The sequence below is a fragment of the Coregonus clupeaformis genome, chromosome 29, assembly GCF_020615455.1.
Source record: "Coregonus clupeaformis isolate EN_2021a chromosome 29, ASM2061545v1, whole genome shotgun sequence".
NCBI lineage: Eukaryota > Metazoa > Chordata > Actinopteri > Salmoniformes > Salmonidae > Coregonus > Coregonus clupeaformis.
The window spans coordinates 10246280-10266146 of NC_059220.1; the positions used below are offsets into that span (position 1 = coordinate 10246280).

The following is a 19867-nucleotide window of genomic DNA, read 5'->3' on the forward strand; positions in this document are numbered from 1 at the left end:
TTTACACAACCTATTTTGTCACTAGTAGGTACAAGTTAAAGGTCATTAGAGATCTTCATTCAAATTTTGTCTCGTGAAATATTGCTTATTGTGACATTTTGCGTAAAAGCTTAATCTGTATTACCTTTAATTTCCAAATTACGTTCCACAAGACCCAATGACAAAATAAACCAACAGTTTAAGACATGCTTTTACAGACGGATGATGATCGTCACTCTAAAGGAGACAAATTGTCTCCAATACGGAACAATCAGTAGAATACAGCTATCGGGTTCTATACTGAACAAACATATACAACGCAACATGAAACAATTTCAAAGATTTTACTGAGTTACAGTTCATATAAGGAAATCAGTCAATTGAAATAAATTCTTTAGGTTACATTACTCTTCAATGGCTGTGCAAAGTTTCTGGATATTGGCGAGAACTGGAACGCGCTGTCGTACGCGTCGATCCAGAGCATCCCAAACATGCTCAATGGGTGACATGTATGGTGAGTATGCAGGCCATAGAAGAACTGGGACAGATTAATGGCACGACAATGGGCCTCAGGATCTCGTCACGGTATCTTTTTGCATTCAAATTGCCATCGATAAAACGCAATTGTATTCGGTGTCCGTAGTTTATGCCTGCCCATACCAGAACCCCACTGCCACCATGGGGCACTCTGTTCACAACGTTGACACCGCTTGCCCGCGTGACGCCATGCGGTTGTAAGGCCGGTTGGACGTACTGCCAAATTCTCTAAAACAACGGAGGCGGCTTATAGTAGAGAAATGAACATTCAATTCGCAATTGCATGCACCCTCAAAACTTGAGACATCTGTGGCATTGTGTGAGACAAAACTTCACATTTTAGTGTGCTTTTATTGTCCACAGCACAAGGTGCACCTATGTAATGAATGGCCATGCTGTTTAATCAGCTTCTTGATATGCCACACCTGTCAGGTGGATGGATTATCTTGGCAAAGGAGAAATGCTCACTAACAGACAAACAAATATGTGTACAAAATGAGAGAAATAAGCTTTTTGTGCATATTTAACATTTCTGGGATCTTTTATTTCAGCTCATGAAATCAAAGCTTTACATGTTACATTTATATTTTTGTTCAGTGTACAAATGAAGTAAGCCAAAGATGTGTCCCTTTCTATCATTCTCATTTAAGCCACCTATATGTCATCGTCCACCTGTAGTGTAGTCTCCGCCAATGTTGGAACATGGGCTTTAAAATGTATATTGGGCTGTAGCCAGAATTTCCATGAAACGGATTGACTAGAGCCCTAAATTAACCCTTTTAAGGAAAACAAGATGCCACTAGGTCATTCCCTCCCCCCCGGCCCGGCCCGGCCCGACCCGTAAGCAAACAACATTTGATGTAAAACAAAGAAAGTGTCATGTCATAATTGGCATTTGTCAGTCTTCAAACACGATCCTTACATGAACCATTTTGTTATAATGCAACATGAAGGTAGTCAACTGCATCCCAGATGGCACCCTATTCCCTATGTAATGCACTACTTTTGACCAAGGCCCGTAGGGATGCAGAAAATATACATTAAAAACTGACAATAAGGATAGGTACACAGGACAGTCCAGATCTCAGGAGGAAAATAACAGGATCAAAATGAAGTCCCATATCCAGTGCAATGCTGTGGCATTCCTCAGTCTTGACATTTTCAATCAATGTAAGTTCATGCAACTGCTGGTCCAGTCTCTCTTTGAATAGTCTTCTCACAACCACTGGGATGGAGCGTGCAGAGCACCCAGAGTCTTGCAAGAGAGAGACTACTCATTGAACAACACCCTCCCCAAAAGTCAGTCTTTCTCACTATAAACATTTTTCACCAGAAGAATCACTGCTGCTATTTCAATTACAACTTTTCTAGTAAAAACAAATATCCCTTGTTGGTGGTTGTGGAGCAGGGCTGCAGTTGACTACAGGCAGAGAACAGAACTATCTCTGTGTTTGGGTGTGCTGGTGCCATGGTGTTGGTAGGTGGTGGTTCTGCATAGCTCCAGCCTGTCCTGGGGTGTATTCATTAGAAATCAAATGGACTAAAACAGGGAGGGACTACCTGAACTTGTCCAATAAGAAACCCTCATTTTTATTCTACATTACAAAACGTTTAATTATTTATATATTCTTTGCACTAATGAATACAACCCTGGCCAGTGAGCCTCCTCTCCCTCAGCGCTGGCCGGTGTAGGCCCGGAACCAGGAGGTGACGGAGGCAGCTGCTGAGGAGATCATGCCCCCGGCCTGGCCCACGGGCTGGGACACCTGCATGGCCATGCTCTGGGACAGGTCCATGGGCTGGGAGGGGATGTCACAGAAGCGCGGGCTGGGGACAGTCTCCCAGTCTGTCCCCAGGTCTGTCTCTTCGTCCGTCACCATCTCGTCCCCGCTCTCCTCTGCCTGGCCGGCCGCCTCCGGCTCCACAAACTCCATGGAGTCCTCCAGGTCTGCAGTCACCTCATATGGACCCGTCCTGCACAGAGGGAGGAGATAGTCAGTCTGCGTCCCAAATGGCACCCTATTCAACATTTAATGCACTACTTTTGACCAGGGATTTTCTTACCTGCCCAGGTTCTTGTTGTCGGGAGAGACCAGGAACATGATATTCCTCAGGGTGTGGTGAGGGTGCAGCAGCTCACTCTCAACATGCTCCAGGAGAATACACACAACTGGTTAGTGTAGGGTGTCCACCCACTCGGCCCAGAGTGGGTGAAAACGTGCATTGGTGATGTAATTTCACTTCCTTATGTCATAAAATACATTGTACAAAGACAAATATGATTCTTCATGTTCTGATTCATTCAGTAGGGTCTTTCTATAAACATCATTAACATTATATCCAAAAAGTTGGATTTCGTGGCCTAATGCATCTGATAAGAGTTGAGCTCTTTTGACATAGCTATGCGCTTTCTCGCAGCGACTTGAGGATTTTACATGTGGTGGTCGTCTGCAAAGTTGTTTTCCGCGGATCGCAAAAAGCCAAATTAACACGAACTGAATTAAATGTAAAAAGTTTGCGGTACACTGTGCTCCGTTGACATTTCACAGAGATTCGCTTGGTTGTGAGAAATCGAAATAAGAACTGGAATTTCGCATTATGTATGTATTTTTTAAAAATTGTGTAATAAATTCAATCAAAAGCGTATACTAAAATACTACGCCATATCTCAAAATCGATATCCATCTTACCTCTATTTTGACATTTTAGCATTTGTGGCACAAATCCCATTCAAGTCATGGGACCGATATGAGCATTTTTCACACGTTCAAAACATCTAAAAGTGACTTTGTAGAGAGTTTCACAATCATTTTTAGATTGTTTGGACATGATGTGCGAAAAATGCTAATAATCGGTCCCATGACTTGAATGGGATTTGTGCCACAAATGCTAAAACTTTTGCATGCAGAAACCATGCCAGGGAAACTAAACCAAAGCATGGATTTCTGTCATACCTTGTCCATAAAGTGCTTACACGGTAAGGAAACAAATGTCATTTTGTAATTTAGGTGAACTATCCCTAACAGAAAAGCTGCAGCAGAACAATTGCAAGGGGAAAAACACTCAGAAGGAAGAAACTCCTAGAGGAACCATGCTCTGTAGTACCTGTGAGAAGCAGAGGTGAAGGATGTTGGTGTTGAGCTTGGTGACAGCCCGGGTGAACCTGTACCGGCTCAGGCTGTCACCACAGAACTCACTGTTGCACAACTTCTTGGGCAGATTGACATCCAGGATATGAGAGAGGATGTTGATGAGCTGGGTAGCGTAGCAGAGAGCTGCACTGATGGTGTGGGCTGGGTTGATGTGGTCCAGCTCTGGAAATGGAAGCTCTTTTATGATCACAAATAGCCTTGGCACAGTACAAGTAAATATTGTCAATTGGTAATCTCTAAGGACTAGATGTTCCTCTCAATCGGCTAGTAGTTTTCCTTGTTACATCTCAAAAGACATAACTTGATTAAGATGTCTTCTTTTGGTAAGTGTGTGGCGCTAGAAAAATATACTAAAACATAGTAAAAATGTACTGTAAGTCGCTTTGAATAAAAGCGTGCACTAAATGGCATACATCATCATTACATACAATGTACAGTTGAAGTCGGAAGTTTACATACACCTTAGCCAAATACATTTAAACTCAGTTTCACAATTCCTGACATTTAATCCTAGTAAAAATTCAGTGTCTTAGGTCAGTTAGGATCACCACTTTATTTTAAGAACGTGAAATGTCAGAATAATAGTAGAGAGAATTATTTCAGCTTTTATTTCTTTCATCACATTCCCAGTGGGTCAGAAGTTTACATACACTCAATTAGTATTTGGTAGCATTGCCTTTAAATTGTTTAACTTGGGTCAAACGTGTCGGGTAGCCTTCCACAAGCTTCCCACAATAAGTTGGGTGAATTTTGGCCCATTCCTCCTGACAGAGCTGGTGTAACTGAGTCAGGTTTGTAGGCCTCCTTGCTCGCACACGCTTTTTCAGTTCTGCCCAAAAATATTCTATAGGATTGAGGTCAGGGCTTGTGATGGCCACTCCAATACCTTGACTGTTGTCCTTAAGCCATTTTGCCACAACTTTGGAAGTATGCTTGGGGCCATTGTCCATTTGGAAGAACCACTTGCGACCAAGCTTTAACTTCCTGACTGATGTCTTACATACATTTTCATTCCTCATGATGCCATCTATTTTGTGAAGTGCACTAGTCCCTCCTGCAGCAAAGCACCCCCACAGCACGATGCTGCCACCCCCATGCTTCACGGTTGGGATGGTGTTCTTCGGCTTGCAAGCAGACCCCTTTTCCCTCCAAACATAACAATGGTCATTAAGGCCAAAACAGTTCTATTTTTGTTTCATCAGACCAGAGGAGATTTCTCAAAATGTACGATCTTTGTCCCCATGTGCAGTTGCAAACCGTAGTCTGGCTTTTTTTTTATTTATTTTTTTATGGGGTTTTGGAGCAGTGGCTTCTTCCATGCTGAGCGGCTTTTCAGGTTATGTCGATATAGGACTCGTTTTACTGTGGATATAGATACTTTTGTACCTGTTTCCTCCAGCATCTTCACAAGGTCATTTGCTGTTATTCTGGGATTGATTTGCACTTTTCGCACCAAAGTACGTTCATCTCTAGGAGACAGAACGTGTCTCCTTCCTGAGCGGTATGACGGCTGCGTGGTCCCATGGTGTTTATACTTGCGTACTATTGTTTGTACAGATGAACGTGGTACCTTCAGGCGTTTGGAAGTTGCTCCCAAGGATGAACCAGACTTGTGGAGGTCTACAATTTTTTTTCTGATGTCTTGGCTGATTTCTTTTGATTTTCCCATGATGTCAAGCAAAGAGGCACTGAGTTTGAAAGTAGGCCTTGAAATATAATAATATGCCATTTAGCAGACGCTTTTATCCAAAGCGACTTACAGTCATGTGTGCATAAATTTTTACGTATGGGTGGTCCCGGGGATCGAACCCACTACCCTGGCGTTACAAGTGCCATGCTCTGCCAATTGAGCTACAGAGGACCTTGAAATACATCCACAGGTACTCCTCCAATTGACTCAAATTATGTAAATTAACCTATCAGAAGCTTCTAAAGCCATGACATCATTTTCTGGAATTTTCCAAGCTGTTTAAAGGCACAGTCAACTTAGTAAACTTCTGACCCACTGGAATTGTGATACAGTGAATTATACTGTCTGTAAACAATTGTTGGAAAAATGACTTGTGTCATGCACAAAGTAGATGTCCTAACCGACTTGCCAAAACTATAGTTTGTTAACAAGAAATGTGTGGATTGGTTGAAAAATGAGTTTTAAATGACTCCAACCTAAGTGTATGTAAACTTCCGACTTCAACTGTATTTAGCTAAAAAGTCCTACCGGGCCCCTCGTTGGTGCTCTTGTCCTCCACCCAGCTGTAATAGGGGGAGCAGTCCCCGTTGCTAGGCAGCGTGACCCTGGGTCCGGTGATGCTAATGCTGGTTTCTCCATTCTGGTCGTCCCAGATCCAGCGCCCTGAAAGGTAGGTGGTGCGGCGGGCCTCAGCCAGCTCACTCACCGTGCTGGAGGTCAGGGCCTGGTCACACTCTGACAACACGTCCGCTGGGTCCCTGAGGGACAGAGGGCTGGGAAGAACATCTCTAAAACTCTTCAACCAGTAGATGAGAGGGCAGTATGGATTTTAATGTAGGCCTATACTTGATGTATATTGTTAAAGCATCAAATCCCTGGACAGAGACTATTGGTCCTGTCCTTGAAGCAAACTAAAGCCCTGAGCCATATTCCGGCCAGTCATGGCTAGATGCCATGGAGTAATACAGTATATAAACTACATATACACAAAAGTATGTGGACACACCTTTAAATTAGTGGATTCAGCTATTTTAGCTACACCCGTTGCTGACAGGTGTATAAAATCGAGCACATAGTGATGCAATCTCCATAGACAAACATTGGCAGTAGAATGGCCTTACTGAAGAGCTCAGTGACTTTCACTGTGGCACCGTCATAGGATGTCACCTTTCCAACAAGTCAGTTCATCAAATTTCTGCCCTGCTAGAGCTGCCCCGATCAACAGTAAGTGCTGTTATTGTGAAGTGGAAACTTCTAGGCGCAACAACTGCTCAGCCGCGAAGTGGTAGGCCACACAAGCTCACAGAACGGGACCACAGAGTGCTGAAGCGTGTAAAAATAATTTGTCCTCGGTTGCAACACTCACTACCGAGTTCCAAACTGCCTCTGGAAGCAACATCAGCACAATAACTGTTCGTCGGGAGATTCATGAAATGGGTTTCCATGGCCGAGCAGCAGCACACAAGCCTAAGATCACCATGCGCAGTGCCATGCGTCGGCTGGAGTGGTGTTAAAGCTCACCGCCATTGGACTCTGGAGCAGTGGAAACGCGATCTCTGGAGTGATGAATCACGCTTCACCATCTGGCAATCCGACGGACTAATCTGGGTTTGGCGGATGCCAGGAGAACGCTACCTGCCCGAATGCATAGTGCCAACTGTAAAGTTTGGTGGTGGAGGAGGAATAATGGTCTGGGGCGGTTTTTCATGGTTCGGGCTAGGCCCCTTAGTTCCAGTGAAGGGAAATGATAACGCTACAGCATACAATGACATTTTAGACGATTCTGTGCTTCCAACTTTGTGGCAGGCCCTTTCCTGTTTCAGCATGACAATGCCCCCGTGCACAAAGCGAGGTCCATACAGAAATGTTTTTCGCCCAACATGGAAGCAAGTCCCAGCAGCAATGTTCCAACATCTAGTGGAAAGCCAACTCCATATTAAATGCCCATGATTTTGGAATGAGATGTTCGACAAGCAGGTGTCCACTTAATTTTGATCATGTAGTGAATATGCAGGGATTGACATTAACCCTCGAGTCAATTTCCGCAGCCCAGCATAAATCTAATTAGCATAATAAAAAACATATCCATAAAAGTCTTTGTTTGTGTTTAAGGTAGAGAGATCTGGGGGGGGGGAGTTGCATGGTCTGCGTCGCAATCCACCACATCTGCCGATATTGGCCTTCTGCGGTGAAAGGTGGCAGAGCTACAGCAGTGTTTGTCAGACCATGAGACATCCCGAAAATGTGTCTTCTCACGAAACTTTCAGTAGCGTCCGAACGGTTAGGCCTACAAACTATTATGACCCCTCTATGGAAAGGTGAGTCTCTCACGAACATGTCTGTTTTGCTCTAGGACACCCAGAAGCCTCACAAGACTCGTCTGAAGGTAGCCCGGTACCAGTTTAAAAAAATTAATAGAAGTATATATGGAAGGAGTTTAGTGCCTAAGAAAAGGGGTTCTTATATCTCTCAGATACAGGACAGACACCTCAAACAAACTTCCTTTAGATATATATATTTTTTACTGTTTTTCCATGTATGAATCTGTTATTCAATGCGTTTCTATGGGCTAATAGCAGTAAGGCCAAATTTAATTTTCTTCTTTATACCTAAAGGGGTCCTAAAATTCAAAATCAAATAGCTAAATGATCCTTGGTATGACCATCACCAATCTACAGTACCAGTCAAATGTTTGGACACACCTACTCATTCCAGGGTTTTTCTTTATTTTTACTATTTTCTACATTGTAGAATAATAGTGAAGACATCAACACTATGAAATAACACATATGGAATCATGTAGTAACCATCAAAATACATTTTATATTTGAGATTCTTCAAAGTAGCCCCCCTTTGCCTTGATGACAGCTTTACACACTTACTACATGATTCCATATGTGTTATTTCATAGTTTTGATGTCTTCACTATTATTCTATAATAAAGAAAAACCCTTGAGTAGGTTTGCCAAACTTTTGACTGGTACTGTATAAGAAACCCAGGGAGGTCTCTGAGGAGTGGTGGTACAGACAATGGGAGAAGAACTGACTTTACTTCTGTGCACTTTATTTTGTCTGAGGGCTGCGTGTGTCTGTGTGTCGCCATATGTGCATTTATTTGTGGGGAGTCTGAGGGCAACCAGGTTGCTGATACTGATGAGGAATCGCTGGATCTCTTCCTTTACCACTTCCCCCTTCCTCCCAACCTTCTAACCCCTCCTCGGGTCCTCTGAGAATGTGAGCACTAACCGTTGTCAGAATTCTCAAAGGATTATGTCAGGGTATTCTATTTACCCCGCAGTTGGTGGAGGGCACCCCTCAAACATTGAATAATTAGAGCAGTTTGCTGCTAAAAAGTGGGCCAAATTGCCAGTAGGAAGGTGTAGCAAGCTCATTGGATGGCTACAAGAAGCGTTTGTCTGCAGTTATCTTGGCCAAAGGCTGTGCAACCAAGTACTAGCTCCGGGGTGCCAATAATTTTGTCCAAGCCATGTCTTTATTTTCTAAATTAAATTTGTAAACTTAAGTTTACAAAAAATAAAATTGGTCTGCAATGTTGAAAATCCAATAACAAGGTGTGGTGACTAATTATTATAATTGTTCACCTTATTTTAGAAAAAAAATTGGAATAATTTATGAAATGCAAGGGTGCCAATATATTTGGACGCAACTGTACATTTATGGTCCTGTTTTATGAGGTACAGCATCACTGACCTGCTGCCCTGTTTCTCCTCCTGTGTGGGGAAGATGTGAGCGGTGAGCTCCAGGATGTGTCCCTTGCGGACCTCGGCCAGGTGCTCCAGACGACCCTGCAGCTCCTTGCCCCTCTTCTCCAGCAGTTCTCCCAGCCGCTGGTTGTGTCTCTCTATCTTGTCCCTCTTCTCCTGGTGGCGGCTGGCCCGCCGCTGCAGCCTCTGGCTCTCCTCCTGGGAGCGAAGCAGCAGGTCCTTACCTGGGGGGGGGGAGAGGGAGGGATAATATGTTTAATGAATTCATCCCAAATGGCAAAAGTAGTGTACTATATAGGGAATATAATGCCATTTGGGACGCATCCAATGTCTTCCACTATTTCAGATTCCAAGTTTCATAAAGACATTACGCGGAAAGTATAAAGAAGACAATACATTAAAATGTAATAATCTAGGGTCATTCATCACTGATTTGAATGTCCGTTGGAGCCATGTAACTCACCACTCTTCACCTCTTCGTTCCCACAGCCAATGGCCTCCTTCAGCTGCTCAATCTTCATCTTGCATGACATCATCTTCCATTTCTGAATGAAACCGAACACATTAGATTTGAAAAGAATAGGCAGGATATTGACACATAGAAACAATATTACACACACAGGCTACCTTGCTTAGGGCAGACTAAATTAAGCTTATCATCATGTTCTTGTGTGTCGTCATAACTTAACTTACCAGCTGATCTGCCTGGACCTTCTTATCCATGGCAGTAATGACCCTGGGGAAAAGAGAGTATAGTGTAGATTTATTAATATGATGTATATAATGATGAAAGAGATATGCCAGTATACAGAAATGGTTGAAAACATGACAACAGCAAAGTAGTATGATATTATTCAACATATTCATGATTATTAACTGCAACTAGTCTTTTTTTTACCTCTGTTCAAGAAGTTCTTTCTCCTCCTTCAGCATTTGAAGTCTTTCCAATTTTTCAGTGTATCTATATAAAAAAAAAGAGAGACTTCATTAAAAACCCAATGGCATGTTACAGCAGCACAGCAGAATGAGTGAAGTGCCCCCCACATGCTCCAAGCACAGGTGTTGGGCGAGAGAGTGGCATAGAACATGCTACTTTACAGAAAACAAGTTGAGATTCATTGAACTTTAGAAAAACTAAATGAAATGTCATTAGACTACTAGCTAGTCATTGAATTCTGGAAACTCACAAAAGCAAAAGTATGATAGAACATGCAAATGTAAGTAAAGTAGTAGGCAAATGGCCATTCACGACTTCACTGACAAAGAGCCATCATGACACCACATGTCATGACAGTTATTTTTAGTTTCACGACACTAGAAAGTTAGAAAGCTAGCTACACTGTTTAGTGTGAGAAGGTTGGTTCTCAAATGGCTTGATTATTCATAACATATAGCTAGCTACGTGTTATCCACTCTAGGACAAGAATGTTTCCCAAACAGCCCTACTGGGTGTAATGTTCCATGGTCCTCTTGTAAACAAACTACCTTGTTAGCTAACAAGCTAGTGCTAAGAGCTAACGTTTTGTTAATGGCAATGCTAGCTTCTTGTAGACACAGCTAGTTAGCTATCATGTTTGTTCGATTGTTGATCGCTAAATGCAATGTTAGCTGATGATGCCGCATATGTTTTCATTAGTGACATCACTTAGAGCAGTGTTATGAAGTTAGCTGAATGTTAACACGCACCGTTCGGGGTTTCTACCGTCGAAGTACACGAAATCCCCTGCCTGGATGCATCGGGCACAAGTCAGCCTGCGCCTAGCGGTGTTGCAGAGAGGACATCTCTCCACGGCGACATACAGACCCTCCGCGTCGTCCACCGACTCCACCATCAGAGATCCAGGGGAACCTGCGGTGGTTGTGGTTGTGGTGTGTAGGTGGTGCGAGCGAAGTGGTGGCCGAGCACCGGGCAGTGCTCCCAAAGTCCCTTCGCTAGAGCCGAGGGCTCGGACTTCGCTTCCCGCTGAGGATGCCATGGGAACTGCCGTTCAAGCGCTAGCTAACTAAATGATTGCTACTCTGGCTAGCTAGCTACAGGTATACAGTCTTCATTGCTTCTTGTAAACGTTACGGTTATGCCGTTTTCGGATATTTGGTAAAGGAGGCTGCTAGCAAACTGTGTCACAGTTTTTTTGCGTGACATGGTTTGTTTATGTACGTATGGTCACGTGGGCATATGAAAATCTGAGTGTAGGCCCAGATCTGTTTACGTTTGAATATAGCTAATATTTGGTTTTATGGATATTTGGCACAGATGGATATAATATTTGCTGTAAGACTGGGATGGGCAACTTTGATGAGGGTAGGGGCCACAAAAAAATTATACTCATCACCACAAACAGACCAAACAGGCCAGCCCGGGGTTTGGGAAGTAAATGAGAGAAGTGAAACATTATTACTTTGTTGTTAATTTTCTCGAAATCTAAAGGCACAACCTAGATTCGAGCCAATGTTTTAAGTAGTTGAACTTATTACTCTAACCTCGTGAGGGTGACAAACTGACACGTTTTCATTTTCGTCAAAAACTACTTTATATCGAAGGAGTGCCTTTGATTTGACGACATGCGCAGTTTGGTACAAGACGACCCTCAGACCCGATTACGTGTTTATAGGCATGAGTTTAGCCACAGAAAGAACAACTAGATTTTTTGAGAGGTTTAGTTATAACAAATCTTTGGTTTAGCTAGCCAACGTCGCCTTAAAGTGTGATTGGGGATTTCTATTGGAGAAGCAGTTAACCCATCTTCACACTGCAGCTACTGTCTTTGTTTCGTGCAATGTTACATACTGTATTTTGCCATGGGGTGTAGAGAAAATGTTGCAGTTTCAAAGCAAGTTTACTGCAATTCTACACATTTTGACATGGGGTGGAGAGAAGATTTAGCTATTTTACAACTCATTTCATGCAATTCTACTCATTTTGCCATGGGACAGAGAGAAATGTTTGCAGGTTTTAATGATATCTGAGTGAGACAGGCTAACAACATCAATGGGGCCCCCCGCCAGTAATTCGATCATGATTACTACATTTAGATAGCTGGCCGCGAGACTAATTTACTAATCTAAAAAATGTTAACTGACATGGGTTAATTGAGTGACTCTCAGTGACTGACAGAAGATACTGTTGATGCACAACCACATTTCAAAATTGCACGTTGTGTATTCTACTATTCTATCTTGCAACAGTAAGTTTAGACCCCAATTTACAACAGTAAATTGGAAATTGATCCGAGGGCCTTCAATACGGGGGTTGCGGGCTGCCAGTTGCCTATGCTGTAAGGAGATGGTTACTTTACATTACATTACATGTGGATGGGATCAGTGTAAGTAACTCACACTTGTAACTTATACTCCCTGATATGGAAACATGCATGTTTTATTATTACTAGCTCTCAAACCCGTCTCCTTAGGGTTTTCAGCAGTTATCACCGCACACATTTGGTTGCATGTGAACTACAATTCCAACGCTGTGTTTTAACGTTTAGAAACGTTAGTAATCATCACTTGCAAAACGGTTTTTGAAACATATGCTAATATGTCCCTTAATATCAGCGAGAAAGATTTTCAAATAAAAAAAGATGCACTTACTGTAGCAGTTTTGCACAGATCCATATGCTGTGTGTGCATTCAGTTGACGAACTACACTTCCTCCCGAGTTAGCTTACACAGGTGTTCTGGGCACACTAGATAGATAATTAGCACAGGTGGCTGCCTCTGTCTTCCGTAAACAAGCCCTGTAACATGGCAATATGGCCGCGTGGGAACCCTAACCATATAAAGATGTGTAGTAATTGAACCTTTTGGTTTTAGAAATGTTTATCTCTGATATGTTCCTTATGTTTCCAAAACCATACCGTAAGCGATGCGTTTTAACGTTCAAACGAGCGTTGGGTCCCGTGTAGCGCAGTTTGTAGAGCATGGCGTTTGCAACGCCAGGGTTGTGGGTTCGATTCCCACGGGGGGGGGGGTGCAGTATGGAAGAAAAAAATGTATGCACTCACTAACTGTAAGTCGCTCTGGATAAGAGCGTCTTCTAAATGACTAAAATGTAAATAACAAAACTACCCCGGCCAGAAGATACTATCAAAGATTTTTTATAAATAACCCAAGATAGACCACAGCCTGTCGTTTCCAATGGTAGCAAATTAATCATAGTGGGCAGAACAAGCAAGGAGGTGGGCAGAGCCAAGCACGAGCTAGTGAGATCCTATTGGCTTGTTCTAACATGTATTTGCATATTTCCGTTAGGGAACACCTACTCTGAAGTGCGCATGTGCAATAACTAAATTCGCCCTAGCACTCCTAAACAATGGAATTTTTTGAAACTTGGGCAAAGGGTAAAGTCTACAAAACTTAGTCCACTCTGTTTCGTAACAGATTGTTGTTTTGGGAACAGAAAACTGTATTGGGATCAAAAGTTTCATCGATGAGAAAATTTGCACAATGTCGGCCAAAATCCACTCATCACCATATTTGGTGGCGAGTGGAAACGCCAACCGGATGCTTCAGATTTACACATCTGGTGAAACATCTGGCTCATGGTTCTATCTTTGATACTATCGTCATTAGGCGCTAAAGGTGGTTAGCGTCTATGAATGGGTTAGCTGTATTATATGCAAACTTTCCTTTAATTCGTTTCTTTGAGATGGTCAATATTCCATTACAGATTCATCCATCCACCATTACAAAATTATAAAAGTACATAAGTGCACGATATACACACTTTCCACAAGTGTAGCCAACACTCAAAATGAAACAATTTAGGACACATTCATGTTTTTAAACAAATGAAGATTCATTTTCTTCACCCACATCAGCGTTACAATTGCGCTACTTATTGCTTTCTGAATCCCTTCAGAATGGGGTAGATGTTCTCAAAGGCTTCATAGATCTCTCCACGTTCTTTAGCCCCTGAAAGAAAATGTACAGAAGATCTGGCTGCGTTTTGTTATCGGAAACTTTAAAATGTGAAAAACAAGCATTTGAAGCATGTCATCATAGCGTGGTGGTGTGTGGGAGTCAGACAGAAAACACCAGTGGTCAACATACGTACCTGTCAGAACCACTTTTCCAGACACAAAGATCAGTAAGACAATACGTGGTTTCACCATGCGGTAGATCAAACCAGGAAACAGCTCTGGCTCATAACTAGAGGGCCAAATACCATCACACAGTTAGTTACAGGGAGCCATTTAGAAATATCTAAATATATGGCTCTGGTTACAGGAGAATAGGTTGCTCAGGTCTGGAGTATATTTTGACAATGCTGTAAAAAAAACACAGGGAACCCTCTGAATATCAATAGGTCTACTGTGTTGGGTAGAGTAAGCCGTAAGGCTATACTGAAAACCTTTAACTTAAACCTATTTGGACTTAAACTCTACAAAAGAAAATGATAGCGGAGCCGCAAAAGCACTTCTGTGCAAGGGATTTTATTTACATAGTGAAAAAAAAACACGAGTACTGCAGCACTAACATACATAGTGTCAAATAAAATAAAATGTTGCTCATGTATGGGGTCATGTATTGTTCTTAACTGTACACTAAACATTTTACATTATTTTCCCCCTGTAAAAAGGAATTCATAAATGAAAACATTAAAACTTTATCATTCAATCAACATAATGGACAGACTTTCTCTGACTAAAGGGTGTCAGTACTTTACAGAGCAGACACTCAATATGTCACAGTAAGTATACCTGCTGAACTGCTGATGAGTCAGCACCAGACCCTCCAGCCGAATGGGGAAGCAGACATCACAGCTCCCCACCATGTTCTGGATCTTGAAGTCCAGGAATTTGGCGGGAAAGCCCAACTTCTGCACCACACGAGCATACTTGCGGGCAGCCAGTCGAGACTGCTCCTCGCTGTCAGAATAGACAGCAAAAACAAGAGGAGTGGCTTGAGGAATGAGGGGATCATCTTCTTCATCCACTTTGGGACAAGGGCTCAATGACCTCCCTCCACTTTTTCCTATCCTTGAGCAATGACAGGTACAGTACACCAAATTATTTATTTAGAGAATCCTCTAGGAGTGGTCCTTGGTAATGACAGAGTGTCAGTGTTCAATAGGGCACACCGTAACAAAACATCTTGCAACAGAAAATGAATATGTGCTCTTATTGGACAAATTCAGATTATACCTCCCTCTTTCTTAACATGTTCTTCCTACTGAACAAGACCATGGATCATGGTGAACTGTTCTCCCTCCTCACCTCTTGGCTCCTGTGCAGACCATCTTTCCGGAGCTGAAGATGAGTGCTGTGGTCCTAGGTTCCCGTATTCTCATAATGACAGCAGCAAAACGCTGAAACAGAGTACAATGCCCACATCATGGCACGACACCACCATATTGACTTAAACATTGTCTGGACTGGGTATACTTTGATTACCTTGGGGTTGTACTCAGCGTTTCTGGCTTGAAGAGCGATGGATTTCAGGTCCAGTGGGCAGGCCAGATTCACTGTGGATACAATATTCCTGCACATAAACAACAAACAGGCTCACATGCAAGCGCTGATCAATATTAGCTTATCAATATAAGATGTTAGAGGCTAGACAAGTAGGGGGCAATCTGAAATGGTACCCTATTCCCTTTATAGTGCACAACTTTTAATCTGAGCCTATCCTGGCCAATACCTGTATAGTGCACTAATTCATTTCCCAGGGTCGTATTAATTAGTGCAAACCATAGCAAAACGTTTCACAACAGAAACCATTTAGAGCATTTGGTGTAAACGGTTTACGTTGCACTAATGAATGCAATCCTGGTTATCGTAACGTCCATCACGCACTGTAAAATGGGGATTATTCCAGAACTCTCAGCCACTGGAGTCATGGGGGTCATAGGCGTCATGGGACAGAAGGTAGAGGCTCCCATCACGGCCGGCTTGTTAGGGTCAGTCTCAGCAGACTCCTCAGGCCTGTAGCCATCGAACACGTGGTCTTGTGTCATGTTAGCATTAGAAGCAGCATTTCCACAGGTGTCCTCTGGCAGGTCATCAGGTAGGAAGCTGAGATCCAGATCCTCCCCGATGTCCTTCTCCGGTTGGCTCAAGGAGGAGAGAAAGGATGGGTCGTGGAGCTGAGGGGGGCCCTGCAAGCCCAGGTCCCCTTCAAACAGGAAGCCAGAGGCATCCTAGAAATCACACCAGAGAAGAAAAAACTATGAAGAGAGTGGAATTAGATGCATCATTTACTGTCAGTTTATCTTGTGTCACTTGCTGGGGAATAGCATGTGTCGATGAGACCAAGTGGAAAATGAGGATAAAACACCTGTTGGTTGAAGTAATTTCAAATCAAATGTTGAGGTCAATTTGGTTAATTTTGCTGAAAAATACTCTGACTTCTTTCATAATCCCCTTTACCCTGGCAATCAGGACCACTGGCTACTTACTGGTACATTTCCAACTGGGTCATCAAAATAACTCTCCAATGCTGAATCTTCATCCATGATTGATCATGTAGGAACAGAGACAGGATTTTTTAGACACAAGTGGGAGCCTTGTGATTGACAGACAGCTAAATTGGCTACAGGTGTAAATGCTTTGGAGTGAACGTCTATGCCCTGCAGGAGTAGCCTGTTTCTGATAACTAGGCCACAGTACATTGTGCGCTGAAAAGAAAGTATTTAAATGATAATATTATAATGAACCACTGTAGGGATTGTAAAGTTTTGATGCTCACCTGATTCTCATGCTATGTTGATATAAATATATATATATATATATATATATTTATATCAACATAGCATGAGAATATTATAATTATATATATATATATATATATATATATATATATATATATATATATATATATATATATATATATATAATTATAATATTCAAGTCTTCCACCAGAAGAGGGATACAACTTGAAATGAACTGCAGCGATTGTCTTGTAGAAGAAGTAGACGATACATGCGCGTACGGGAGGTAAACATATATGTACGGGAGGTAAACAAATATGAAAGCGTATGATCACGTTTTTACTGTATTTCAAGATTTCTACACGAATACTGTCTAATATTGCATATATTATTTATATGAATAATGTTCCTCGGGACATTTAGAAGTTTAGAGCTGCTAATATTGAATTAGCAGCATTGATTCTTGCGGGTTGTCAGACCTCAAATATGTCAATTTTAAAACTGAATTGCTTTAACGTGCAACGTAATGGCAGAAAATATAGATGTAGTGAAAAACTGTGAGAGACTTTCATCAGGAGGCACATGGTGAGTTAAAACATTCTCCTAAAAAAAAGGTGACCTTTGTAAAACTGTACAATTCCTTTGCAACCTACCCACTGAAGCAATAATATTAAATACATCGTGTTCCTTCTATCTCAATAGAGTACCACAGTATGAGTCATAATACCAAAAAACCTAGCGGTCAAACATGGAAATGGTTCCAATCCTCTTTCCACCATTTATTTTTCCCATAGGCATAGGCTGGCGTGACATTTTGATAACAGTGTAAATCTCTCTAGGACAAGGTGACTTATATTCGCCTGTAAATGCCCCACCAAAATGAAATGCTAATTAGCTGTTATTTGTCACATACAAGTGGTTAGCAGATGTTATTGTGGGTGTAGCGAAATGCTTGTGCTTCTAGCTCCTACAGTGCAGTAATATCTAACAAGTATCATATCACCTCCACCTTACCTGATACCCTAGACCCACGTCAATTTGCACACTGCCCCAATAGATCCACAGATTATGCAATCGCCATTACACTGCTCTATCCCATCTGGACAAGAGGAATACCTATGTAAGAATGCTGTTCATTGACTATAGCTCAGCCTTCAACACCATAGTACCCTCCAAGCTCATCATTAAGCTCAGGGCCCTGGGTCTGAACCCCGCCCTGTGCAACTGGGTCCTGGAATTCCTGACGGGCCGCCCCCAGGTGGTGAAGGTAGGAAACAACACCTCCACTATGCTGATCCTCAACACAGGGGCCTCACAAGGGTGCGTGCTCAGCCCCCTCCTGTACTCCCTGTTCACCCATGACTGCGTGTCCACGCACGCCTCCAACTCAATCAAGTTTGCAGACGACACAACAGCAGTAGGCCTGATTACCAACAATAACGAGACAGCCTACAGGGAGGAGGTGAGGGCCCTGACCGAGTGGTGCCAGGAAAATAACCTCTCCCTCAACGTCAACAAAACGAAGGAGCTGTTCGTGGACTTCAGGAGACAACAGAGAGAGCACGCTCCTATTCACATCGACGGGACCGCAGTGGAGAAGGTGAAAAGCTTCAAGTTCCTCGGCGTACACATCAATGACATTCTGAAATGGCCCACCCACACAGACAATATGGTGAAGAAGGCGCAACAGCGCCTCTTCAACCTCAGGAGGCTGAAGAATTTCGGCTCGGCCCCTAAGAACCTCACAAACCTTCACAGATGCACTATTGAGAGCATCCTGTCGGGCTGTATCACCGCCTTGTACGGCAACTGCACCGCCCGCAACCATAGGGCTCTCCAGAGGGTGGTGCGGTCTGCCCAACGCATCACCGGGGGCACACTGCCTGCCCTCCAGGACACCTACAGCACCCAATGTCACAGGAAGGCCAAAAAGATCATCAAGGACATCAACCACCCGAGTCACGGCCTGTTCACCCCGCTATCATCCAGAAGGCGAGGTCAGTACAGGTGCATCAAAGCTGGGACAGAGAGACTAAAAAACAGCTTCTATCTCAAGGCCATCAGACTGTTAAATAGCCATCACTAGCCGGCTACCACCCGGTTACTCAACCCTGCACCTTGGAGGCTGCTGCCCTATAGACATGGAATCACTAGTCACTTTAATAATGTTTACATACTGTACTCTACTGTATTTTAGTCAATGCCACTCAGACATTGCTCATCCTAATATTGATATACAGTGGGGAGAACAAGTATTTGATACACTGCCGATTTTGCAGGTTTTCCTACTTACAAAGCATGTAGAGGTCTGTAATTTTTATCATAGGTACACTTCAACTGTGAGAGACGGAATCTAAAACAAAAATCCAGAAAATCACATTGTATGATTTTTAAGTAATTCATTTGCATTTTATTGCATGACATTAGTATTTGATCACCTACCAATCAGTAAGAATTCCGGCTCTCACAGACCTGTTAGTTTTTCTTTAAGAAGCCCTCCTGTTCTCCACTCATTACCCGTATTAACTGCACCTGTTTGAACTCGTTACCTGTATAAAAGACACCTGTCCACACACTCAATCAAACAGACACCAACCTCTCCACAATGGCCAAGACCAGAGAGCTGTGTAAGGACATCAGGGATACAATTGTAGACCTGCACAAGGCTGGGATGGGCTACAGGACAATAGGCAAGCAGCTTGGTGAGAAGGCAACAACTGTTGGCGTAATTATTAGAAAATGGAAGAAGTTCAAGATGACGGTCAATCACCCTCGGTCTGGTGCTCCATGCAAGATCTCACCTCGTGGGGCATCAATGATCATGAGGAAGGTGAGGGATCAGCCCAGAACTACACAGCAGGACCTGGTCAATGACCTGAAGAGAGCTGGGACCACAGTCTCAAAGAAAACCATTAGTAACACACTACGCCGTCATGGATTAAAATCCTGCAGCGCACGCAAGGTCCCCCTGCTTAAGCCAGCGCATGTCCAGGCCCGTTTGAAGTTTGCCAATGACCATCTGGATGATCCAGAGGAGGAATGGGAGAAGGTCATGTGGTCTGATGAGACAAAAATAGAGCTTTTTGGTCTAAACTCCACTTGCCGTGTTTGGAGGAAGAAGAAGGATGAGTACAAC

The 19867-nt window shown here is 42.9% G+C and overlaps 2 protein-coding genes across 5 annotated transcripts; both read right to left on the reverse strand.

The window, feature by feature from the left end:
* Positions 1-1043: 1043 nt before the first annotated feature.
* LOC121544691 (beclin 1-associated autophagy-related key regulator) lies at positions 1044-11948 on the reverse strand. Of its 3 annotated transcripts, none has more exons than XM_041854760.2 (9): positions 10770-11948; positions 9982-10044; positions 9777-9819; positions 9547-9628; positions 9070-9307; positions 5887-6116; positions 3622-3830; positions 2581-2666; positions 1044-2490 (listed from the first exon to the last, which is right to left on the reverse strand). In XM_041854760.2, exons 1-9 carry the CDS (start codon positions 11057-11059, stop codon positions 2190-2192), a joined length of 1542 nt encoding a protein of 513 aa, XP_041710694.1. In that variant the 5' UTR covers positions 11060-11948; the 3' UTR covers positions 1044-2189. The 3 variants fall into 3 exon arrangements, 2 of the variants coding, with proteins under 2 accessions (XP_041710694.1, XP_041710693.1); XM_041854759.2 differs by having other exon boundaries at positions 5887-6131; XR_005996141.1 differs by having other exon boundaries at positions 2478-2490; positions 2581-2760; positions 5887-6131.
* A 1632-nt stretch (positions 11949-13580) lies between these two features.
* LOC121544307 (TATA-box-binding protein 2-like) lies at positions 13581-16577 on the reverse strand. Of its 2 annotated transcripts, none has more exons than XM_041854225.1 (7): positions 16480-16577; positions 15878-16221; positions 15476-15563; positions 15299-15390; positions 14783-14950; positions 14137-14231; positions 13581-13994 (listed from the first exon to the last, which is right to left on the reverse strand). In XM_041854225.1, exons 1-7 carry the CDS (start codon positions 16534-16536, stop codon positions 13918-13920), a joined length of 921 nt encoding a protein of 306 aa, XP_041710159.1. In that variant the 5' UTR covers positions 16537-16577; the 3' UTR covers positions 13581-13917. The 2 variants fall into 2 exon arrangements, with proteins under 2 accessions (XP_041710159.1, XP_041710158.1); XM_041854224.1 differs by having other exon boundaries at positions 14783-15061.
* Between the last annotated feature and the right edge of the window lie 3290 nt (positions 16578-19867).

Excerpts from the sequence above, each read along its gene's own strand:
- LOC121544691 (XM_041854759.2), bottom strand. The coding sequence starts at position 11,059 with ATGGCATCCTCAGCGGGAAGCGAAGTCCGAGCCCTCGGCTCTAGCGAA. Across the intron at positions 2,667-3,621 it reads TTCACCTCTGCTTCTCACAG|CATGTTGAGAGTGAGCTGCT; the intron begins GTACTACAGAGC and ends ATTCTCCTGGAG. Across the intron at positions 2,491-2,580 it reads GACAACAAGAACCTGGGCAG|GACGGGTCCATATGAGGTGA; the intron begins GTAAGAAAATCC and ends CCCTCTGTGCAG.
- LOC121544307 (XM_041854224.1), bottom strand. The coding sequence starts at position 16,536 with ATGGATGAAGATTCAGCATTGGAGAGTTATTTTGATGACCCAGTTGGA. Across the intron at positions 15,564-15,877 it reads GGAATAATCCCCATTTTACA|GAATATTGTATCCACAGTGA; the intron begins GTGCGTGATGGA and ends GTTTATGTGCAG. Across the intron at positions 13,995-14,136 it reads TGGAAAAGTGGTTCTGACAG|GGGCTAAAGAACGTGGAGAG; the intron begins GTACGTATGTTG and ends ATTTTCTTTCAG.